Genomic DNA, 23960 nt, shown 5'->3' on the forward strand with positions numbered 1-23960 from the left:
TTAAAAATTTAAAAATTTAAAAATTTAAAAATTTAAAAATTTAAAAATTTAAAAATTTAAAAATTTAAAAATTTAAAAATTTAAAAATTTAAAAATTTTAAAATTTTAAAATTTTAAAATTTTAAAATTTATAAATTTAAAAATTTAAAAATTTAGAAATTTAGAAATTTAAAAATTTAAAAATTTAAAAATTTAAAAATTTAAAAATTTAAAAATTTAAAAATTTAAAAATTTAAAAATTTAAAAATTTAAAAATTTAAAAATTTAAAAATTTAAAAATTTAAAAATTTAAAAATTTAAAAATTTAAAAATTTAAAAATTTAAAAATTTAAAAATTTAAAAATTTAAAAATTTAAAAATTTAAAAATTTAAAAATTTAAAAATTTAAAAATTTAAAAATTTAAAAATTTAAAAATTTAAAAATTTAAAAATTTAAAAATTTAAAAATTTAAAAATTTAAAAATTTAAAAATTTAAAAATTTAAAAATTTAAAAATTTAAAAATTTAAAAATTTAAAAATTTAAAAATTTAAAAATTTAAAAATTTAAAAATTTAAAAATTTAAAAATTTAAAAATTTAAAAATTTAAAAATTTAAAAATTTAAAAATTTAAAAATTTAAAAATTTAAAAATTTAAAAATTTAAAAATTTAAAAATTTAAAAATTTAAAAATTTAAAAATTTAAAAATTTAAAAATTTAAAAATTTAAAAATTTAAAAATTTAAAAATTTAAAAATTTAAAAATTTAAAAATTTAAAAATTTAAAAATTTAAAAATTTAAAAATTTAAAAATTTAAAAATTTAAAAATTTAAAAATTTAAAAATTTAAAAATTTAAAAATTTAAAAATTTAAAAATTTAAAAATTTAAAAATTTAAAAATTTAAAAATTTAAAAATTTAAAAATTTAAAAATTTAAAAATTTAAAAATTTAAAAATTTAAAAATTTAAAAATTTAAAAATTTAAAAATTTAAAAATTTAAAAATTTAAAAATTTAAAAATTTAAAAATTTAAAAATTTAAAAATTTAAAAATTTAAAAATTTAAAAATTTAAAAATTTAAAAATTTAAAAATTTAAAAATTTAAAAATTTAAAAATTTAAAAATTTAAAAATTTAAAAATTTAAAAATTTAAAAATTTAAAAATTTAAAAATTTAAAAATTTAAAAATTTAAAAATTTAAAAATTTAAAAATTTAAAAATTTAAAAATTTAAAAATTTAAAAATTTAAAAATTTAAAAATTTAAAAATTTAAAAATTTAAAAATTTAAAAATTTAAAAATTTAAAAATTTAAAAATTTAAAAATTTAAAAATTTAAAAATTTAAAAATTTAAAAATTTAAAAATTTAAAAATTTAAAAATTTAAAAATTTAAAAATTTAAAAATTTAAAAATTTAAAAATTTGTAAATTTAAAAATTTAAAAATTTAAAAATTTAAAAATTTAAAAATTTAAAAATTTAAAAATTTAAAAATTTAAAAATTTAAAAATTTAAAAATTTAAAAATTTAAAAATTTAAAAATTTAAAAATTTAAAAATTTAAAAATTTAAAAATTTAAAAATTTAAAAATTTAAAAATTTAAAAATTTAAAAATTTAAAAATTTAAAAATTTAAAAATTTAAAAATTTAAAAATTTAAAAATTTAAAAATTTAAAAATTTAAAAATTTAAAAATTTAAAAATTTAAAAATTTAAAAATTTAAAAATTTAAAAATTTAAAAATTTAAAAATTTAAAAATTTAAAAATTTAAAAATTTAAAAATTTAAAAATTTAAAAATTTAAAAATTTAAAAATTTAAAAATTTAAAAATTTAAAAATTTAAAGATTTAAAAATTTAAAAATTTAAAAATTTAAAAATTTAAAAATTTAAAAATTTAAAAATTCAAAAATTTAAAAATTTAAAAATTTGAAAATTTAAAAATTTAAAAATTTAAAAATTTAAAAATTTAAAAATTTAAAAATTTAAAAATTTAAAAATTTAAAAATTTAAAAATTTAAAAATTTAAAAATTTAAAAATTTAAAAATTCAAAAATTTAAAAATTTAAAAATTTAAAAATTTAAAAATTTACAAATTTAAAAATTTAAAAACTCCAAGCGGGGAACCGTCTGATTAGTAGCTACCTTAGATTTGCTTGTCAGTAAATGCACTTCTGCGTTGCCGTTTGAACAAATTGAACGTATATACACACACGTACCGTAGGCTGCCAAGGACGCATCGGAGTAAGCGTGAAGTTCGATAGCGATTCTGTTGTCCGTCAGCACGTAACGATTGATAGTCATTCCAGCAGTTGCAATAAGACTCGCGACGAAATTAACCAAATTGTTTCGTTGTTCTATTGGTACTTCTTCATCCCAGTCGATTTTTAATTTCCATAGTTCGCGCATGAGAAGTTTGGAGACTAATGTGGCCGGTGCAAGCAGCCCGAGAGGATCATAAATTTTTGACATCTCTGACAGAATATGTCGCTTTGTTATAGCAGTTTGCGCTTGAATCCGGTTTATCCTGAAAGCTAATTCGTCCGACGACGGATTCCAAAGCAGCCCTAGTGTTTTGATAACGTTTTTTTTTTTTTTTTTTTTTTTTTTTATTTCGATTATAGAGGTTTTAACCTTAAGATCATTCGCCTCTTCGGGTTAGAAAAATCTCTTGTGAAAAATTTCTAACCCTATGTGCGGGGTCGGGACTCGAACCCAGGTGCGCTGCGTACAAGGCAATCGATTTACCAACTACGCCACGCCCACCCCCTTTTGATAACGTCATTTGCTCCACTTATTTCCAAAATTGATTGCTTCTCTCGTAGCTCGTCGGGAATTGATTCCAAAAACTCAGCTGAATTAGAGCACCACTTGTGTAGCTGGAAGCCGCCGCTGTCTAATAGCTGTGCCAATTGCTCAGCAGCAGTTTGAATTTCGTTCACTGAATCGCCTCCGGACAAAACATCATCCACGTAAAAATCTTTGACCACAATCGCAGCAGCCAGTGGAAATTTAGATCCCTTGTCAGCAGCTAATAGATTCAGAGTGCGTGTGGCTGCAAACGGTGCTGACGCTGTACCATATGTCACAGTTGTCAGATCATATGTTTGAAGTGAATTCGTAGGATGCTTTCGCCAAATGATCCTCTGGAATTTCTTGTCGTCGTCATGAATCCTGATTTGGCGATACATTTTGGATATGTCGCTTGAGAAGACGTATCGGTGGATACGGAACCGCATCACGATGTTCAGCAACGAATCTTGCACAGCCGGTCCGATCATAAGCAGATCGTTTAGCGACACGCCAGAAGACGATTTCGCCGATGCGTCGAAAACCGTTCGTAGTTTGGTAGAAGAAGAAGTAGGTTTCAGAATAGCGTGGTGAGGTAAATAGAAGTTTGGGCTGCTACTCACCTCTGACTCAGGCGTTTCCTTACAGTGGTTGAGCCGTATGTATTCCTCCATAAAGAAATCATATTGTTCTTTCAGCTCCGAATTGGTTGCCAAGCGTCTTTCAAGGTGTCCAAACCTTTGGAGCGCCTGCTGGCGTGAGTCGCCAAGCTTGTCAGTGGTGTTACGGAAGGGTAATCTGACCACATATCGGCCGGAGATGTCCCGGGTTGTTGTTTGTTGGTAATGTTGTTCACATAACTCCTCTTCACTCGACAGCTTCGTTGATAGTGGAACTTCTTCCAACTCCCAGAAGCGTTGGATTAACTGTTCGAGTTGATGATCAGGATCGGAAAGCGTTGTGTGGCAGCCTTTGTATTGACGGTATGGTGAATGTCCGGTAACAGCACCCGAAACTACCCATCCAAGTGTCGTCTCTTGAAGGACCGGTAATTTATCGCCGAGCTGTATTTGCCCAGTCCTCAGTATGTGGAAAAACAGTTGTGCACCAATTAGGAGATCGATGCGCTGCACAGAGGAGTAACTGGGGTCGAATCCTGGCCAAAACTATTTATTGCGGCTATTGCTGTTATTATGCCTTAATATGAACTAAAAATAGAAAATAACTAGTTTTTGGAACAATTTGGCAGTGCAGAGGTCATTTTTCTAGATCCTTCCGAATACTAGTATTTTCGAGGTGATCTTTGTGAATACATTTGTTTTTCCCGATGCATGAACAGTTGGTCAGTGGAAAAGGGAGAAGAAAAGGGATACCTATGCACATATTCATAGATATACATTTTGCCAAACATAGTATTTGGCCCTACAGCATTTTGGCGTACCTCAAATTAGTGGAAATATCAATATTTTCAAATCGCTTGGAATTTGTGGATCGGAAAATATCGGAAGAGATTGAATGTTTTTCGGATAGCCGGAATCTTGTTTTGTAATGTTGTTTCAGCAACTTTGCCGGATCTTGCCGTATAATGTAACTTTTTTATCATTCAAATTTGGAATAAAATGTTTAAAAAGGGTGTTTCTAAAGTTGGTCCAATACACACAAGCACTACTATTTTCGGTTATTTTTAAGCTGAGATTACACAAATAGTTGTCATCAATTACGTTTGTTATAATATTGTCTTATTTAATACAGTCATCATAATTAGAAAGCGATTTTGCTGGATATATAATAAAAAAATGAATAAAAACCCCTTAAAATATCACCAATTTGCATCCATGCAAAAAATCTTTACCAATTTTTGGCAAACTCTTTATTTTGCCACAATATGCAGTATGCTTTTGGGTATCTAAAAAAATATAACTAAATAAAAAATCGAAAAAAAATTTTTTTTGGTTATTGGCCAAGAATTTGTTCTAGTTACTCCTCTGTGCGCTGGGGCTTGTAAAAGTTTGGATCTGCTAACAAAACTCCATCCGGAATAATCCAGTCGGATACGTTGAGCTTGCTTGCTGGAAGAATGTTAGCAATCCGAGGAACGACGAGACATTCGATTTGTTGTATATATCCGTTGATACGTGAGCCAAACTGAACAGCTAACATGTGTTTGACAGGCGTTTCCTTGCCGTTGATACCGACGACACTGGTGGAGCATCGATTTCGACTAATACCAAGGAGACTAGCCATTGCCTCAGTAATCAGGTGCAGCTGCGATCCGGAATCAAGTAAAACACGGCACAGCTTGCTCTGTCCATGTACATCGAGTATGTTCACGATCGCTGTTGATAGCAGCACTGCTTCTTGTTCGTTAGTACTTTTTTTTTCCTCTGTTTATTTGACACGGCTCAACGCGTTAGCATAAGTGAGCCGGGCATCTTTTAATCTTTCACAATATGAAAAAATAAAGAATTTAACAATATTTATTTTTTACTCGTACCATCTTGTTGACGCAGCTTGCTGCTGCGTGTTGAGATTCGTTTCCTTGGCGGTGAAAAGTTGTTCGCCAAATCTTGAGGGTCATTTGGTCTGCCTTCTTTCTCGTTGTCGTACTCGTCCATATTCTCATCTGTGCTACTCGCATGCTGTTCACGATCGGTTGTTCTGGTTTGTGCTTTAATCGTATGGGTCGCTATTGTGTGTCCGTTCTCTTCTGATTTCGCTTCATTGTTGTTGTTGCTGGTTGTTGGCTTAGAGCCATTAAACGCGATCGTTCTAGAATTCATGTTTGTTGCTTCTTGATCCGAAGAAGCTGGTTTTGCAGCTGTTAGTGGTGTAGCGTAAGATGGTTGTGTGCTGATTTCGGTTGGATTTGAGTTTTCCTTAACAGTTTCTACGCAAGGTTTTCCGAGATGCAGCTTCTTCGTGCAAAACTGGCACGTAGGAATTAGCCCTGGGTACGTGACTAGTGATGTCTGTTGAATGAGAGCATCGTCCCTTCCTAACACTGTGAAGCTTAAGTAAGAGGGAATTGGCTTGGTCACACGCATTCTCACCACACGAACACCGTTAGGGATGCCCGGGAAAAAATTCCTCCATGTATCATGTGTAACGGAGTCTACTTCTCCGTATTTTTGCAAGCATTTTTTAATCGCACCGTCAGGGGTACGCGTAGCCAAATCATGGACCCGAACTTCTACAGCGCCGTTCTCGATGTATACGGGAATGCTATATTTAACATTGCCGCATTCGGCGGTGTGCTGCATGTTGTTTCGCGAGGCGAATGACTCAGCTTGGTTAATGTTGTTGAACGAAATCAGCACGCAATGTTTGATGTGATGCATTTGTAGGGTTTTCACTTCAGCCAGATTTCCACTTCCCGAATGGCTGGTCTTACGGGGCATTTTGAAAAATCAACAGCAACACAGTTCGGCCGCATCTGTGTTGCTTTTTGCTGGGCACCGTCACTCATCACTTAATCGCACAGTAGGTATAGGCTATTGTTATATGGACTGCTTGTGTGATAGGCATCGATTGATTTTTAGGTAGAATTGACTGTTTCACTTGCGCGGGACGATTTTTTGCTTCTGCTCAGGGCGAGATATGAAGACAAACTGGTCGTTAGTACTTGTGGCGCAGTTAAGGGTTACTACGTTGCTCGTATTTGTCGAAGCTTTTCCGGTTTCGGTAGACTGAACATCAGTAGTTTTGCGTGTATCATCACTCGGTTTCGGGATGTCAATGTGTAGAACCGTGTGATGTTGTTTGTTGCAGTCACGACAAGAGTGCTTTGATGAACATTTTGCTGTCATGTGCCCTTTTATCAGACAATGGTAACATACGCCAGCTTGTTTGGCTTTGGCGTTTCTGTCGGTAGCAGAAAGTTTGAGAAGCTCTTCACACTGATGATTGAAGTGCGCCTTCTCGCAGAACACGCATTTTGTTTCGCTTGTCACCGTAAGCGTCGTAGATTTAGTCTGTAACTTCTGCGCGTGCACTGGCGCGCTAGGTTTTTGTTTAACCTTCTGCTGACTGGCCTCTACCCGTTCGAGAACTTGTGTGTTTTTCCAGGAAGAAAATCGTATCAGCGTATGTGGAAATCACACCGTGCTTGTTTGTAGCTTCCCACATCTTTTTTGTTTCGAAATCGAGTCGAGAGGCAATCACATTTACCAACAGAATATCTGAGAGGCCTAGTACATCGTACCCGTAGTATCTGAGCGAATCGACATGCCTTACGCATTCTTCGATTAGTTCTCTCAACTGCTTACCACTTTCTTGAGTCATCGGTTTGAGCTGAAGCAACCGAGATGCATGAAGGTCTACGATTTTCCGTTTATCTTCGTATCGTTGCTGGAGAAAGTTCCATGCACCGTCAAAATTGTTTGCGTTGATAAACTGCTGGTTAATCGCACCGGCCGCTTCCCCGATTAGACACTTATCCAAGTGGTATAACCTTGTAGCAGCATCCTCGGACGAACACTTCTTCATGATATCTAGAAACATCGACTTAAATTTGAACCAATGCTCTGGTTTCCCGTTGGATACCAGCTGTAGACCGGAATGCACCTGTAGCTCCTGTTTTTTGTGTCTATCCAACTGCCTGCATACTTCCGCTCGCACTTCCGTGTACAATTGTTCGAACTCAAAATACTCCTGTTCTTCTTCCTCCTGCTGGTGTGGCGTAGCAGCAAACAACTTTGCTTGGCAATCGTTCATGTCGAGGTACGCAGCATCAATCGTACGTAGAAATGTATCCAGCACATATTCGTCGACAGGAATCTGTTCATCATCTGCTTTGATGAGGTTTGTTTTGATGCGTGCGATCTTCGCCTTAGTGAATTCGCACCGTCGTTGAAGTGCTTGTAGCTCTTCCGCCATTTTCTTTCGTCGCTCTGCCTCGGCCTTCGCCACTTTCTGCTGCCTCACTGAAGGAAGTATGGGAATTTTCGAGCTGCGACGGGTGTTTACCGGCATCGAAATTACCGACGAAAACGATCGATTTTTCGCGTTATTCCATATCCGTAGTTCGAAGGACCAAATTATGTACGGTTTCGGAATGGAATTCGTTTAATGGACTGTAAATTAATTGGAGAAAAGAAACGTGTTTATTTTGGTTTGAATATTCCGTGTTAATTTCGCGACGAACGGCGTACGAATCCCTTTTTGTTACAGGGTTGCCAAATGATACACTGAGAAAAAACCTGTGGTATCTGTGACCAGACTTTCGTAGTTGTTTTAACTATTTGCCGAAATAGCAGTAATGACCATGAGATCGGTAATACTAAACATCTGTATCGCAAAAAATACTACAAAAATCGATTACCGCTCAACTATGCTGTTGTTATTTACGACAATTTGAACATGCTCACTCCAACAATATTTATCATCTAAAAACTGACAATGGAATAGTGTGAATCACTATTAAACTTAAAGTAAAAATAAAAATATGAACATGGTAAACATCTTGAATGTAACCAGTGCCATTGTTATAACTACTTTTCGTTTGATTATCCTCTGCACAATATATTAATAAGTCGTGAACACTAAATGTATAGTTGTTATAAGAATGTAAAGGATGAAATAACTATATACACCGTTTATGTGGACTTTACCGTTGTCGAAATCAGCTTCTGCGTATAGTGATTTTCAGCTGACAATGCTTTGTATTACTAACAACCACAAAACTCGTCAATGTTTGCGTTCCCATTAAGTATTACTGCAGGATGCGGCCATTGCAGTAAAAATGTATAGATAACATACATGCGTGTTTTTCGGCGCACATTTTTTTTAATTTTTAATTTTTTAACTATTGCAATTATATTATCTCTGTGATATTACGGTAAGGCGATAGCATCATAAGCCATTGTATGATAGAGTTCCAGTTAGGAAAGGTATTTAATAGCTAAATTTAGGCGTAGCACTAGCCTCACAAAAGGTCTGTACATTAAGAGCCGGTTTGAAGTCTTACGAAACAGAAGGCCATCTTTCGCAAGGGACTGAATTACTAAGTATTTGCTTTGCTTTATTGCACTATGTGAGTACATACTTCAATTTAATTCAATAACGATGTTTTAAAATCGTAAAATTTTCGATTTTTCAGTTAAGCGTAAAATCAGAAAAGGAGGCTGAAATGTGGATGCTGAGACGATTCATATTTTTATAAAAAATGTGTATCATCAATAAATTAAGGGATGCTTTCAAAAACCAAGATTGGCTCAATCTTTCTTTTATCCACCCTCGTCATTTCCGAAACAGTGATATCCCTTTTTAAAATAACTAGAGGAAAAATGTCAAAACCCCAAGGTTTTAGTTATTGCAAGCAGGCCCTGCTCAGGATGACTATGCTTATTGTTATAACAAGCATCCCACTTTTAATGGTCATTCATACAACAGAGTGTTGAATTTGACTATTATGCATAAAGCATGGTAAAACTGGTAAAACATCCCATTCCCCTGGTTTAGTTATAACAAACAGTTCTAGGTCAAGATAACGATGCACATTGTTACGGCGAGCATCCCACTTATAATGGTCCTGCTTACAATACAATGTTCAATAGTACTATTGTGGTCAAGAGCTCTTGTATAGTAAACTTGAACATGCATATAGTTAAAGTGACCTGATACTATAGTCGGTTAAAAAGCACTATACTCGAAAAGTCGAATTAACCTCCTCATATGGTAAATGTTACCATATAATTTTTCTTAGTGTATAGAAATACACATTGTTCGGCACATAAGTTAATTTTTGTAAACATATAATACTAAATTTAAGAATATTGCAATTCAAATCAATCTTAATCACCCGAATTGTAAACAGCTCGAATTCGAATATTATGCCAGCTACTCAGTCTGTGCAAATCAAAACGAACGCTACTTTGCACCCTCTCCAGTGTAGCAGGTAGAAACTTTAAAGAGAGAGAGAGGAAGATGAAACCATCGTCGCGATCACAGCTGATCCCGGCTGGATATATGTAATTATAATTGTATATAGTCAGTTGAAAATAGATCTGGTGAAGGAAGGTTGTTCGTTTTCGTTCTCGGTGTGATTTAAAAGAAAGCCGTCGGTAATTTTGCCTAAGTCAGCAGGCAGTAAATTTTACAAGTCCCCAGCGGGTTGGTGGAATTAGTGTTTCGGTTCGTTTTGTGATACGGTGAGCCATAGTGAGATTTTGGCTAAGTCCCCAAGCGAAGGGCGGACTTTAGTTTGCAGTGCGCGATGCAAACATTTTATTAAGTTCCCCCAGTGTTCGGTGGAATTGCGATCCCGTGCCTTTTTCTGTGCGCACTTTCGGTGCTAGTTTATTAACTAGAAGTAAGTCCTTCGGTGACCGGCAAAAGTTCGTGCTCGAACATTTTGGTCCTTCGAACCGGATAGAAGGCAATTCAAACCGCAAGTGCGTTGTGCGGTAGTGAGTGAACCGCGGGAAAGGTACCACTTGGACGAAGTGTAGCCATTGCGTGGCTGAAAAAGATCGCCATCGCGTTTGTGAACTGGCGGGTGCGCCGTAGTGAAGGTCGTTTTTTCGTGCAAACGCGATCGCGCGGTTAACATTAACGTTTTGCGCAAAGGTAAATGCGCTAGTGGAAAAGCCGAAATACGACGGCTAGTGCTATAGATTGTGTGGTGGAAAGATTTTAGCGCTACCGCGATTACTGTCGCGTGTGAAGCGCTTGGACTGTGGCCATTTTTCAAGCCATCGAGTGGGCCATTGTGACTGGTGGCCATTCAACGGATCGGGAGGTAGCTGAACCCCGATAGCCGCGTCTGCAGAGCCATTTTGGACGCTGAGTGAGCGTCGCTTGGGAAGCTGTTGTTGTCAGTGAAGGTACTGGTGATAAATGTCCCTGCTTGTCATTGAGCAACACTTCTGATTCCGGACTGGAATCCCCGGTGAGTCAATTCCAATTTTCCGCCACACGTGGCTTGCAGTACCATTTGTTTTAGTTTAAGAAAGTGGGTGACCTTCAGTCATTGTGGCAATCGGTGGACGGTCCGCGAATCGAGTGGAAAATCGTTTCGCGCCCTCGATTTGCGATACCGCGTAGAAGTGGGTTAGTTCGCGACGGGAAGGAGCAATCGTTCGATTATAAAACTGCTCACTTCCGTTCGAATTTCGCGTTCGCGAAGGGCAATTCATCGCGTCGGGAAGGATTTAATCGTTTCGAGTGTGGTTTGTCCTCGTTCGGTTCGGTTTCGCGTAGAAACGGTTAGTTCGCGTCGGGAAGGAGTCCGTTATCGATTTATCGTTATCGATCGATTTGGGAGACCGGCTTGTCCAGCGCAATGGATTGCTGGCAATTCGTGATGCTTTGGAGAAGTTTATCATTCGGTACGATCCTGCACGTGATGCTTTTCAGTTGAGTGTTCGTATAGAGTCGCTGGATAGGGCTTATGCACAGTTCATGGAGGCGCAGGATGCAATTGAGAGACTGGACAAGGAGGAGTTTCTGGCATCACACCTGGCGGAACGTGTCGATTTCGAGCAGCGATACTGCGCAGCGAAAGGCTTCCTACTCTCCAAGGTTCCTGTAGAAGCGAGCAACTCAGCTTTGAACACATCCATGATGGCAAATCAACACACTTTCTCGACAGGATTCCACCTCCGTCTTCCAAAGATCGACCTACCGAGATTTGATGGCGATTTCTCACGTTGGTTGTCATTTCGAGACACCTTTACGTCCATGGTTCATTCCAATGGGGACATACCAACGGTCGCCAAGCTTCAGTACCTTCTACAATCGCTTGAAAGGGACGCAAAGAAGCCGTTCGAATCAGTTGACGTCGAAGCTGACAACTATGCGTCAACATGGGACGGCCTACACAAGAGGTACGACAATCGCTGTCACATCACTATGGATTGTGACGCACCTCTTATTACACCTCATTGATCGACCGGTCGAACAACCGCAGCTCCGACCCTGTACTACTTAGCTGTCATACATCCGCCGACCGAGAAGTGACACGTAGGTAAGAAAAAGTGCAGGTCAGAGAGTTGAATTAACGTGATAGCTGAAGTAGCGTGCAGGAAGAATTGATTTATTATCCTACAGAATTATTGATTATTCTACTTATATCTAGAGTAAAATACCTAGGGCAGTGATTGACATATCTTACACACGAAACATTTATTTAACAAAGAACACAGAAGGTAAAATAATCTTGTGAAAATCTACATATAAAACCTAACCTAAATCATGCATTTACAGTTAATAGTACGGATAGTTGCGTCTAGTACGGGCAAATAAGTATCACAAGGAAACTAAACGTGAGTAGTATAAGCATTGTTTGTTAAACCACACCTATGTCATACACACAAATCCCATGAAACCATGAAGGTAATTAATTATAATGAACTTATACCTTTATTCCCAAAGGGATTTTATAACCTCCCTCTACGTTTCGGTACAAATATACGAGAGTTACAAAACCGGAAATCATCTCCTTTATTGTCCGTTTACTTGCGCAACATTTTATAAAATCCGTTTATCAATCGGGGGCTCTAGTCGGTATGTCAAAGAAAGGTGACGGTCAGGGAACTTCCCCAGCAAACGATGCTCTACCACCGGGAGTGAGCTGCGACATATGTAAGAATCCGGATAACAGTCGGATGGTAGCGTGTGATTCGTGTGGGCAGTGGTTTCATTTCGCGTGTGTTAGTGTGGATTCAAATGTTCAGGATGAGGAGTGGAGTTGCAAGAAATGCCTTGAGGCGGTGATTCAACTTCCAGCCGGTGCATCTACACCTAATACCGACACTGGAGTGATACCAAAGCCCGGAACCAGGCTAACAGAATCTAATCTGGAGGAGTACGTGCAGAAACAGTTGGCGGTGATGCAGGTGGGCTTTGAACGTTTGTTGAAGGCGAAAGATGATCGGCATCTGAAGGAGCTCAGAGATCAACGGAAGAAATATGAACAGGTGTTGAAAGACACGGAGCGACGTGTGCTAGAGCGTGTGGAAAGGCAAAACTTAATTAGCTCAAGTGGGGGTGGATTAACGGCGAGTTCAACTGTAAATCAACCGGCACAGATGGTGTCCAGTGGATCGACTGGTAATCAAAACCCGAAATTGTTAGGTAGCAGATCAACAGCGAGTTCTACGAGTTATCATCCACAGCAGGTGGCAGGAGGATCAACGACAGGTGCGATCGGAAGTCAGCCGTTGCCATGGACGTTGGGAACCGGACCGACAGCAAGTTCGACGGAAAATCCACTGCCACAAATTAATGCACAAGAGGTGAGTCAGGGCAATGAGGCTCTAGCACATGAGTTGATGTTGCTGGATGAGCAGCAGGCATTAGAGAAGAAACATATGGAGGAGCGAAGCCGCCTTTTACAACGGCATGCGATGTTCGGCGGAGGAGCAGCCGGTGGAATCGGACTGAATCCTCAGGCGACAGCATTCCAACCGATTGGTAGCGGGTTTTTCGGTGTTTCTTCGCTAAGTCAAGGTCAGATTTCAGCGCGTCAAGCTATCAACAAGGAGCTTCCCATATTTTCCGGCAACCCAGAAGAATGGCCGCTTTTTCTAGCAAGCTACGAGAACTCGACCAGGATTTGCGGATATAGCGACGAAGAAAACATGCTTCGACTTCAACGAAGCCTCAAGGGAAAGGCAATGGAAACGGTACGTTGTCGTCTGTTGCATCCTGCCAACTTACCGGGGGTTATAGCGACGCTGAGAACCCTGTTTGGGAGACCGGAAGTCATCGTCCATTCGCTGGTGAATAAGATCCGGGAAATGCCATCGCCGAAAGCTGAAAAACTGTGCACGCTGATCGATTTCGGAGTTGCAGTTCAAAACGTCTGCGCGACCATCACAGCTTCAGGTCTCGACGAGTATATGTGCAACGTGGCGCTACTCCAAGAACTGACGGAGAGATTGCCGCCTTCTATTAGACTGAACTGGGCGTACCATCGGCAGGGACTGAACAGAGTCACTCTTTCGGAATTCGGAGACTGGCTTGGGAAGTTAGTTGAAGCAGCGAGCATAGTCACGATGCCAACCCTCAACATCTCGAAACCAGAGAGACGTGGAAGGAAAGACGACAACTACATCAACGTTCACTCGGAAACCAACTCTAGTTGCGAAGTTCTCTCGTTAGATCGCCCGATTACTGCATCAAAGGGCTGTCTCGTATGTTTGAACGAATGCAGCGGTCTGGACACGTGTGGCAAGTTTCTCGCCTTGGGCGTCGGGTCCCGTTGGACAGTTGTGAAAGAGCAAAGGTTGTGCAGAAAGTGTCTACGGAGGCATTACGGTGCCTGCCACGTGAAAACACCCTGTGGAAGAAACGGTTGCTCGTTCATGCACAACACATTGTTGCACGACGACAAGCGATATAACAAACGTTTGACTCCCGAACCAGCGCAGCAGTCTAACGAGAGTTCAACAACACAGAGCTGCAACACACATTCGAAGAGGGCGGGAAAGGTTTTATTTCGGTACGTGCCTGTAACGATCTACGGTAAGGGAAAGCAAGTGACAACCTATGCTTTCCTCGACGATGGGTCGTCGGCGACTTTGATGGAGCACGGCCTACTGAGAGAATTAGATCTTAAAGGAACGCCCTATCCATTGTGCTTGAATTGGACGGGTGGCCACCAGCGGGAAGAAGATGAGTCAGTCTTACTGACGTTGAAGATCTCCGGTGTAAATGACACTCGTGAAGTGTTCGACCTTCCAGAGGTTTATACGGTTAGGGATCTTTCTCTTCCGAAACAGTCGGTCTCAGTCTCGCAGTTGGCAACTAAGTACAGCTATCTCAAAGGTTTGCCATTGAAATCCTACGATGATGTCTCTCCACGGATCCTTATAGGGATGAACAATTGCCGCCTGGGTCACGCCCTGAGAAGTGTCGAAGGTGGTGAGAACGAACCGGTGGTGTCCAAAACCCGCCTTGGATGGATGATATACGGACCTTGCACCATGGAATCTGGTACGACGAACTCCGGCTATAGCAGTTATCACAGTTTCCACATCTGTCCCTGTGTTAGGGAAGAAGAAAGGGATCTGAATGCGGCACTTAAGGAATACTACTCAATTGAGTCGTTGGGAATCTCTGGTTCACAAAAATCACTACATTCAAAAGATGAGGAGCGCGCGATTAAAATTCTGTCAACCGAAACACGACTGGTAGGGAATCGCTACGAGACCGGCCTATTGTGGCGCTATGATCAAGTACAGCTACCCGACAACAAGGGAATGGCTGCAAAGCGCCTAGCTTGTCTACAGAAGCGAATGAGACGGGAACCCGAATTAGCTGCGGCGATGCGATCGAAAATGCTTGAGTACGAGGAGAAGGGTTACATTCGGCGAGTGTCGGCAATGGAGAAGGCGGAGAAACATTCTAACGACTGGTATCTACCAATCTTCCCAGTAACCAACCCGAACAAACCAGGGAAGCTACGAATCGTATTCGACGCGGCCGCCAAGGTCAACGGCGTCTCACTGAACTCGTTCCTCCTAACGGGACCCGATCAATTGGTGTCACTGCTTACAGTTCTGTATAAGTTTCGCGAGTTTCGCGTCGCCGTAGTGGGAGACATTCGGGAAATGTTCTTCCAAGTACAGATGAAGAAGCTAGACCAACGAAGCCAGATGATTTTGTGGAGCAACGGTAATCCGGAGGATGAACCCGAAGTGTATGCGGTAGCAGTTATGACGTTCGGTGCGGCATGCTCTCCAAGCTGTGCGCACTATGTCAAGAACCGAAACGCTGAAAGATTCGAAGAGCAGTATCCACGAGCGGTAGAGTGCATAAAGTATGAGCATTATGTCGACGACATGTTGATGAGTGTTGAGACTGAGGAGGAAGCTGTAAAACTAGCCAGCGAGGTACGATCTATCCACTCTCAGGGAGGATTCGAGATACGCAATTGGTTATCAAATTCCCGTTCGGTCATCGATAATCTGCACGAGGTCAGTACCACGGAAAAGAACATGAGCTTTTGCGCGGAGATGACGACGGAAAAGGTGCTCGGTATGTGGTGGGACACCACAACAGACACGTTCACGTTCAAATTATCACCGAAGCACGACGAGCAGCTACTTTCCGGAATCAGGATGCCAACAAAACGAGAAGTTCTGAGAACATTGATGGCTATATACGATCCGTTGGGATTCATTGGTAATTTCCTCATCTACTTGAAGATCCTGATGCAGGAAATCTGGCGTTCCGGATGTGGTTGGGATGATGAAATCAACGGAAAGCTGGCCGAAAAGTGGCAGACGTGGATCGAAGCGTTGCCGAACGTCCATCAAGTTAAGATTCCTCGCTGCTACCGAATTATAACATCTGCCAAACCAGCCAACAATGTGGAATTGCATATTTTCTGCGATGCCAGCGAGAGTGGGATGGCTGCTGTGGCCTACTTCAGGTTCGAGGAAGAAGGAAAGGTGGAATGTGCGATGATTGGATCTAAAACACGCGTAGCCCCTCTGAAGTTTCTCTCTATCCCTCGACTTGAGCTGCAAGCTGCCGTTATTGGAGCTCGTCTAGCCGACTGTATCGTCAAATCACATCGTATTAAGATCATGCGCCGTGTTTTCTGGATAGACTCCCGTGATGTGATATGCTGGTTACGATCTGACCATCGGCGCTATAGCCAGTTCGTTGCCTTCAGGGTCAGTGAGCTGCTGGATACAACTCAAGCGGATGAGTGGAGATGGTTACCAACTAAGATGAACGTAGCGGACGAAGGTACGAAGTGGCAAAGGCTGCCAGACTTACGCCCTAGTAGCCGCTGGTTTCGCGCACAGGATTTTCTTTGGGAATCGGAAGCCGAATGGCCTGGTCACAATCGAGATCAAGGATCAACTGTAGAAGAAATTCGACCCAGTGTCCTACATCATACAGTTACCGAGCCGCTAGTGAGTTTCGAGCGCTTCTCCAAATGGAAACGTCTGCTGAGATCGATGGCATATGCCCATCGTTTCATCACGAATCTTCATAAGCGCATCGAAGGGGCCACCGCCGAGCTGGGACCACTAACGCAGGAAGAGCTGAAACTGGCGGAAAGCACAATTTACCGGATTGTTCAACAGCAGGCGTACCCTGACGAAATGCGCTTGATCCGTAGCAATAGCTCAGATGCCAGTCCGTGGAAACGTACCTTGCCAAAAAGCAGCTCGTTGTACAAGCTGAGTCCAGCTATCGATGAACTCGGTGTTCTACGGATGCGAGGGCGTATAAACGCATGCGAATGGGTTGACGAGGCGACCAAAAACCCCATCCTGCTTCCAAGACGGAATCCCGTGACTGATCTGGTGCTCGCTGAGTACCACGCTTCTTGCCATCATCAGAATCATCACACAGCGCTGAACCAGGTACGATTGAAATTCAGCATCCCTCGTCTTCGTTCAGAGTTCGATCGTGTACGCAGAAACTGTCAGCGTTGTAAAGTCCGACAATCAAAGCCACAACCTCCAGCGATGGGAAACCTCCCGCTTGCCCGTATGGCAGCATTTCAAAGACCGTTCTCGTACACCGGGATTGACTATTTCGGGCCAATGTCGGTAACAGTTGGCAGAAGGGTCGAGAAAAGATGGGGAGTACTACTTACCTGCATGACAACCCGAGGTGTGCACATTGAAGTAGCACATTCGTTAACGACGGATTCTTGTATTCTGGCACTGCGCAATTTCATTGCGAGGAGGGGTTCCCCGCTGGAGATTATAAGCGATCGAGGAACTAACTTCATAGGAGCGTCGCGAGAGCTGCGCGAGGCCATGCAGAAAATCGACATGACGAAACTTATGGTTGAATTCGTCAGTCCTAACACAAAGTGGACGTTCAATCCACCGGCCGCTCCACATTTTGGTGGCTGCTGGGAGCGTTTGATCCAGTCGATTAAAAAGATCATGAACGATTTCGACGTCCCACGCCTGCCATCCGACGAGATTCTGCGATCCATGCTATTGGAGATCGAGATGATCCTGAACTCAAGACCGCTCACTGACATACCGCTAGAAAACGACGCGGAACTTCCGTTAACGCCGAACCACTTCCTATTAGGATCGGCAGACGGGACTAAGCCCCCGATTATCTTCGATAATGAACCGGCAGCCCTCAAGCGGTCATGGACGATGGCCCAGCTGTATGCCGACAGGTTTTGGAAAAGATGGGTGGCCGAGTACCTGCCCACGTTGACACGCAAGACAAAATGGTTTCAACCGGTGAGGCCCATCCAGAAGGGTGATCTGGTGCTAATCGTGGACTGCAATCTTCCACGGAATTGTTGGCCACGAGGACGTGTGGTCGAAGTGGTTCAAGCCAAAGACGGACAGGTTCGTCGAGTCACCGTGCAGACTGCGACTGGGCTTCTGGAGAGGCCAGCGACCAAGATTGCGGTGCTGGATGTCGGTGCTAACGGCGGTAAGCCACATGGACAGTGGCGTACCGGGGGGGAGTGTCACATCACTATGGATTGTGACGCACCTCTTATTACACCTCATTGATCGACCGGTCGAACAACCGCAGCTCCGACCCTGTACTACTTAGCTGTCATACATCCGCCGACCGAGAAGTGACACGTAGGTAAGAAAAAGTGCAGGTCAGAGAGTTGAATTAACGTGATAGCTGAAGTAGCGTGCAGGAAGAATTGATTTATTATCCTACAGAATTATTGATTATTCTACTTATATCTAGAGTAAAATACCTAGGGCAGTGATTGACATATCTTACACACGAAACATTTATTTAACAAAGAACACAGAAGGTAAAATAATCTTGTGAAAATCTACATATAAAACCTAACCTAAATCATGCATTTACAGTTAATAGTACGGATAGTTGCGTCTAGTACGGGCAAATAAGTATCACAAGGAAACTAAACGTGAGTAGTATAAGCATTGTTTGTTAAACCACACCTATGTCATACACACAAATCCCATGAAACCATGAAGGTAATTAATTATAATGAACTTATACCTTTATTCCCAAAGGGATTTTATAACCTCCCTCTACGTTTCGGTACAAATATACGAGAGTTACAAAACCGGAAATCATCTCCTTTATTGTCCGTTTACTTGCGCAACAATCGCCGTTTTCTCAAACGTCAGCTGTTTAGGACACTCTACGAGCTGCCAGCGGTCAAGCAGGAATCTGCTAAGCGCATCCACAGTCTGGTCGACGATTTTCAGCGCCATGTACGGGCGTTGGCGAAATTGGATGAACCTGTGGAGCATTGGGATACGCCGCTGGTGAACATGCTGTCGTATAAGCTGGACCAATCCACATTGCGAGCATGGGAGGAGAAAACGAGCAGCCAGGACGATGTCAAGTACGAGGAACTGGTTGAGTTCCTGTACCAGCGGGTGCGCGTCCTCAATTCTGTCGGGCCAGACACGCAGCAACCGGCACCTCCAAAGGTGGCCGGCCCCCCGAGTTGGAAGGGCACGAAGGTGAAGTTCGCAGCTAACGCAGCTGCTACGCCCAACCATGTCATGTCAGCATGTTCAGACAGCCACTCCCTCCGCAACTGCCCAGTGTTCCTAGGAAAGGATGTCCGCCAGCGCCGAGAGCTGGTTTCGCAAAAACGGTTGTGTTGGAACTGTCTGAGCTTCGGTCACCCAGCCAGGAAGTGTGTATCGAAGTTTACGTGTCGTACGTGCCACGAAAGACATCATTCCTTGTTACACGATTCCTCTCCATCCAGGGTGTCGTCGAGTCCTGCCATTACGGGATCATCACAACAATCTCCACCGGTTCAACAGCCGCATTCGTCCAGTTCGGGTTCTGCTCCACCGCAGATCAGCATGGCGGTCCAAACCGCATGCAGTATGGTTCTACTGGAAACGGTTGTTCTCAACGTTGTTGATGATCATGGCAGGGAACACAAGGCTCGTGCTCTACTCGACTCGGCGTCAATGTCCAATTTCATCTCCGGCCAGTTAGCGAAGGTTCTCCTCAGCCGTCGCACCAAGGTGGACATTTCGGTCGCAGGAATCGGTCTCTCAACGCAAAGGGTGAAAAATGCCATCACCGCCTCCATTGAATCGAGAACTCAGCCATTCTCCACTAAGCTCGAGTTTCTCATTCTGAAGCAGCCATCCGCAGAGCTGCCGACCATGCCGGTCGATACGTCGGCGTGGAAATTCCCGCAGGTTGGATTAGGAGATCCACAATTCCACGTCCCAGGAAGGATTGACCTCGTCATCGGAAGTGAGGCCTTCTGGGAACTTCACACCGGTAGGAAGATCTCGCTCGGAAACGGTCTTCCGTGGGTAGTCGAAACACCATTCGGATGGGCGGTCTCTGGTTCCGCGTCCAATGGATCTACCTGCATTCCCCGGATCTGCAATCTCTCCATTACCAATGAAGATTTGGAAGCCGCACTTCAGAAGTTTTCGGAGTTAGAAGCGATTTCCACTGGGCCTGCACACTCACCCGAAGAAAATCGCTGTGAAGAGTTATACTCCAGTACAGTCAAGCGTGATTCGACTGGAAGGTACGTCGTACGTCTTCCTCACAATGAAGATCCAGAAGTCTTCCTGGGGGCCTCCAGAGCCATCGCAGAACGCCGTTTTCACAGCCTGGAGCGCCGTTTGCAACGAGATCCTGCAATCAAGGAATCGTATCATCGCTTCATGGACGAGTACCTACAGCTCGGTCACATGAGAAGGCTGGACGAGCCTGTAGATGACGTGAAGGCTCACTGTTATCTCCCACATCATCCCGTGTTCAAGGAGTCGAGCACTACTACAAAGGTTAGGGTCGTTTTCGACGCGTCCTGCAAGACGGCGTCAGGATATTCGCTGAACGACACGCTGTTGGTCGGACCCGTAGTTCAGCAAGATCTACTCTCCATCGTGATGAGATTTCGGACACATCACGTCGCTCTGGTTGCGGACATCGAGAAGATGTACCGGCAAGTATTCGTGCATCCTGAAGATCAGCCGTTTCAGCGAATTCTTTGGCGCACGGGCCCTGATGAACCCATCACTACGTACGAACTGCAGACAGTAACGTACGGAACAGCGAGCGCTCCGTACCTAGCAACGCGTACTCTGCAGCAGATTGCACAGGATACCAAGCAGTCGTATCCAATCGCGAGTGGACCAGTTACGGAAGACTTCTACGTCGACGATTTTCTTTCTGGGGCGCCGGACGTAGAATCCGCCACCAAGCTGCGTCGTGAGGCATCGGCAATGCTAGCTTCCGCTGGATTACCGCTCAAGAAATGGGCATCGAATTCTCCTGAAGTTCTTGGGGATGTACCACCTGATGATGTGGCAATTCAGCCGTTCCACAATCTTCAGGATGACCAGGCCGTCTCCACGCTCGGCCTCATTTGGGAACCAAAGTTGGACATACTCCGGTTCAAGGTTCAGTTGCCGTTAGCCGCATCCGTACTGACGAAATGCAAGGTGATGTCGTACATCGCCCAAATCTTCGACCCTCTTGGACTCGTGGGTCCAACGATCACCAAGGCCAAACTCTTCATGCAGCGACTTTGGGCTCTGAAGCAGAATGGCGAAGCATGTGAATGGGACACGCCGCTCCCGTTTACACTCCAAGAAGAATGGAAACTGTTCCATAACACACTACACCTGTTGAGTGAAGTTCGCGTACCCCGCTTCATTTCGATGCCCGACGCCGTCAGCATCCAGCTTCACTTCTTCTGCGATGCGTCTGAGCGCGCATATGGGACATGCTGTTACGTCCGAACCGAAGCACACGACACAGTTTCGGTCCAGTTGTTGGCGTCCAAGTCCAAGGTAGCTCCGCTTTCTACTCGCCATACAATCGCCAGACTGGAACTCTGTGCCGCACATTTGTCGACTCAGCTGTACATGAAGCTGAACACGACGCTGAAGCTTCCTGCAGCTGTTCACTTCTGGACAGATTCCACTACTGTCCTCCAATGGCTTCGCGGGAACCCGAGTCGTTGGAAGACTTTCGTCGCAAACCGAGTCTCGCAGATACAGCTTTCAACCGATCTCAACCGCTGGAAGCATGTTCCTGGAGTCGACAATCCCGCTGACGACATATCCCGAGGATTGAGTCCTACCGACATCCTCAACAGTACACGATGGTGGACTGGGACACCGTGGCTATCAAGGTCTCCGGATTTTTGGCCAAATCCAACGTTACCCGCAGCAGAAACTCCTGAAGTGTCCGCCGAAGGACGCAAGATACCACTAGTTGCCATGACCACGACACAACTGAGTTTCTGCACCGATTTATTCGCTCGCTACTCCAACTTCTCCAAGCTGCGCCGAGTGACAGCGTTCATTCAGCGTTATCTGCACCTGCTTCGTGAACGAGTATCGAAACGTCGTTCGGAAAAGGAGAAGTACAAGCCACTCGTCATCCCGAGCATTAACCCGCACCCAGTCCATCCGCTTACCGCACAAGAACTCCAACACGCCGAACTTACGCTCTGTCATCTCGCGCAGGGTGAACTTTTCGCTGAGGAGATTTCCGATCTCGCTAGTGGCGAACGTGTCGCAAGATCTTCCACACTGAAGTGGTTGAACCCGTTCGTCGATCCCGAAGGCACCGTACGTGTCGGTGGCCGGCTTCGCAATGCCGCGCTGACCGATGCGAAGAAACACCCGATCGTCCTCTCTGCCAAGCATCCGCTCGCTGTTCTGTTGGCTAGTTTTTATCATTTGAAGCTACTGCACGCAGGTCCTCAACTCCTGCTAGCCACTCTCCGCCAGAAGTTTTGGATTCTGGGCGGCAGAAATCTTGTGAAATCCGTCTTTCACCGTTGCCACACTTGCTTCCGTAGCAAGCCCACACTAGTCCAGCAGAGCACAGCAGATCTTCCGGCATCGAGAGTATCTCCAACCCGACCGTTTTCCGTCTGCGGAGTCGACTATTGCGGACCTTTCTATTTGAAGTCCGCTGTCCGCAACCGTGGCCCAACGAAGGTGTACGTGGCCATATTCGTCTGCTTCTCTACGAAGGCAGTTCACATCGAGCTAGTGAGCGACCTGTCTACTCCAGCGTTCCTAGCTGCACTCCGTCGTCTGGTCGCCCGCAGAGGAAAGGTGGTAGAGTTGCACTCTGACAACGCTACCGCTTTCAAAGGTGCATCGAATGCACTGAACCGCATCTACCGCATGCTGAAGGTCGATGAGTCTGATCGGAATCAGATCTTCGACTGGTGCTCCGACAACGAAATTCGCTGGAAGTTCATCCCACCTCGAGCACCACACTTTGGCGGTCTTTGGGAGGCTGCAGTGAAGTCAGCGAAGACACACCTGTTGAAGGCAATCGGCAACGTGAACGTTGCGTACGAGGACATGCTCACACTGCTGGCGCAGATAGAGATGTGCCTCAATTCTCGTCCGCTGACTCCAATGCCGGACGTTCCGTCCGATCTCGAGGTCCTTACGCCAGGACATTTTCTCGTCGGGAGCAATCTCCAAGCTGTTCCGGAAGCTGATCTGAAGGAGACTCCTGACAACCGCTTGGACCACTGGGAATTAACTCAAAAACGGTTCCAAACTATTTGGTCTCGCTGGTACCCGGAATACCTGCAACAGCTGCAGTCTCGTGCTACGAAAGGCTGCAACCCGCCTGTCTCCGTCGACGTTGGCAGAGTCGTCATCGTGAAGGAAGACAACATCCCGCCAACCAGTTGGCCTCTCGGCCGAATTATCAGATGTCATCCCGGAGCCGATGGCATCGTCCGTGTAGTCACTCTACGAACCGCTGCAGCCAAGGAGGTTGTGCGTCCTGTGGCCAGAATCGCTCTACTACCGACACCACCGGAAACTCAACGAGCCGACTGAGAGTTGTCATCCAGGTAGAGCAACCCGGACGGGGAGAAATTGCTCGATGCGCACCTGCGCATAGCACAGGTAATTGCAATTCCAATCCCCTAACCCCAATCGTTCGATCTACCTGGTCTTTTTTTTCTCGGTCGATGGCGATGAACTTCACTGGCAATGGTTGCCAATCACTGGATTTGTGGTCGACATTCAACATGACTGATCCAGCGATAAACCCCTACAACCACAAGGTTCACATCCGCTATCTCCAACCGAGCTCGCCGACATCCAACGACTGAAGCCTAAATCCCATCAGGATCAACCATGTGAAGTTAGTTTTGAAACACCGTAATGTTTCAAGGTGGCCGGAATGTTCGGCACATAAGTTAATTTTTGTAAACATATAATACTAAATTTAAGAATATTGCAATTCAAATCAATCTTAATCACCCGAATTGTAAACAGCTCG

The 23960-nt window shown here is 43.0% G+C and overlaps 3 protein-coding genes across 3 annotated transcripts; 2 read left to right on the plus strand and 1 right to left on the minus strand.

Annotated features, from left to right (window-relative positions):
• Window positions 1–2719: 2719 nt before the first annotated feature.
• Window positions 2720–7736, minus strand: LOC131687701 (uncharacterized). The gene is made up of 5 exons (XM_058971797.1): window positions 6866–7736; window positions 6388–6813; window positions 5353–5583; window positions 4747–5149; window positions 2720–3908 (listed from the first exon to the last, which is right to left on the minus strand). Exons 1-5 carry the CDS (start codon window positions 7734–7736, stop codon window positions 2720–2722), a joined length of 3120 nt encoding a protein of 1039 aa, XP_058827780.1.
• Window positions 7737–12271: 4535 nt separating this feature from the next.
• On the plus strand, window positions 12272–18223 carry LOC131687703 (uncharacterized). Its single transcript, XM_058971798.1, has one exon. The coding sequence runs from the start codon at window positions 12272–12274 to the stop codon at window positions 18221–18223; it is 5952 nt and encodes a 1983-aa protein (XP_058827781.1).
• Window positions 18224–18664: 441 nt separating this feature from the next.
• On the plus strand, window positions 18665–23512 carry LOC131687704 (uncharacterized). Its single transcript, XM_058971799.1, has 2 exons — window positions 18665–18670; window positions 18827–23512. Exons 1-2 carry the CDS (start codon window positions 18665–18667, stop codon window positions 23510–23512), a joined length of 4692 nt encoding a protein of 1563 aa, XP_058827782.1.
• Window positions 23513–23960: the final 448 nt, after the last annotated feature.

The sequence above is a fragment of the Topomyia yanbarensis genome, chromosome 3 (genome assembly GCF_030247195.1).
Source record: "Topomyia yanbarensis strain Yona2022 chromosome 3, ASM3024719v1, whole genome shotgun sequence".
Taxonomy (NCBI): Eukaryota; Metazoa; Arthropoda; class Insecta; order Diptera; family Culicidae; genus Topomyia; species Topomyia yanbarensis.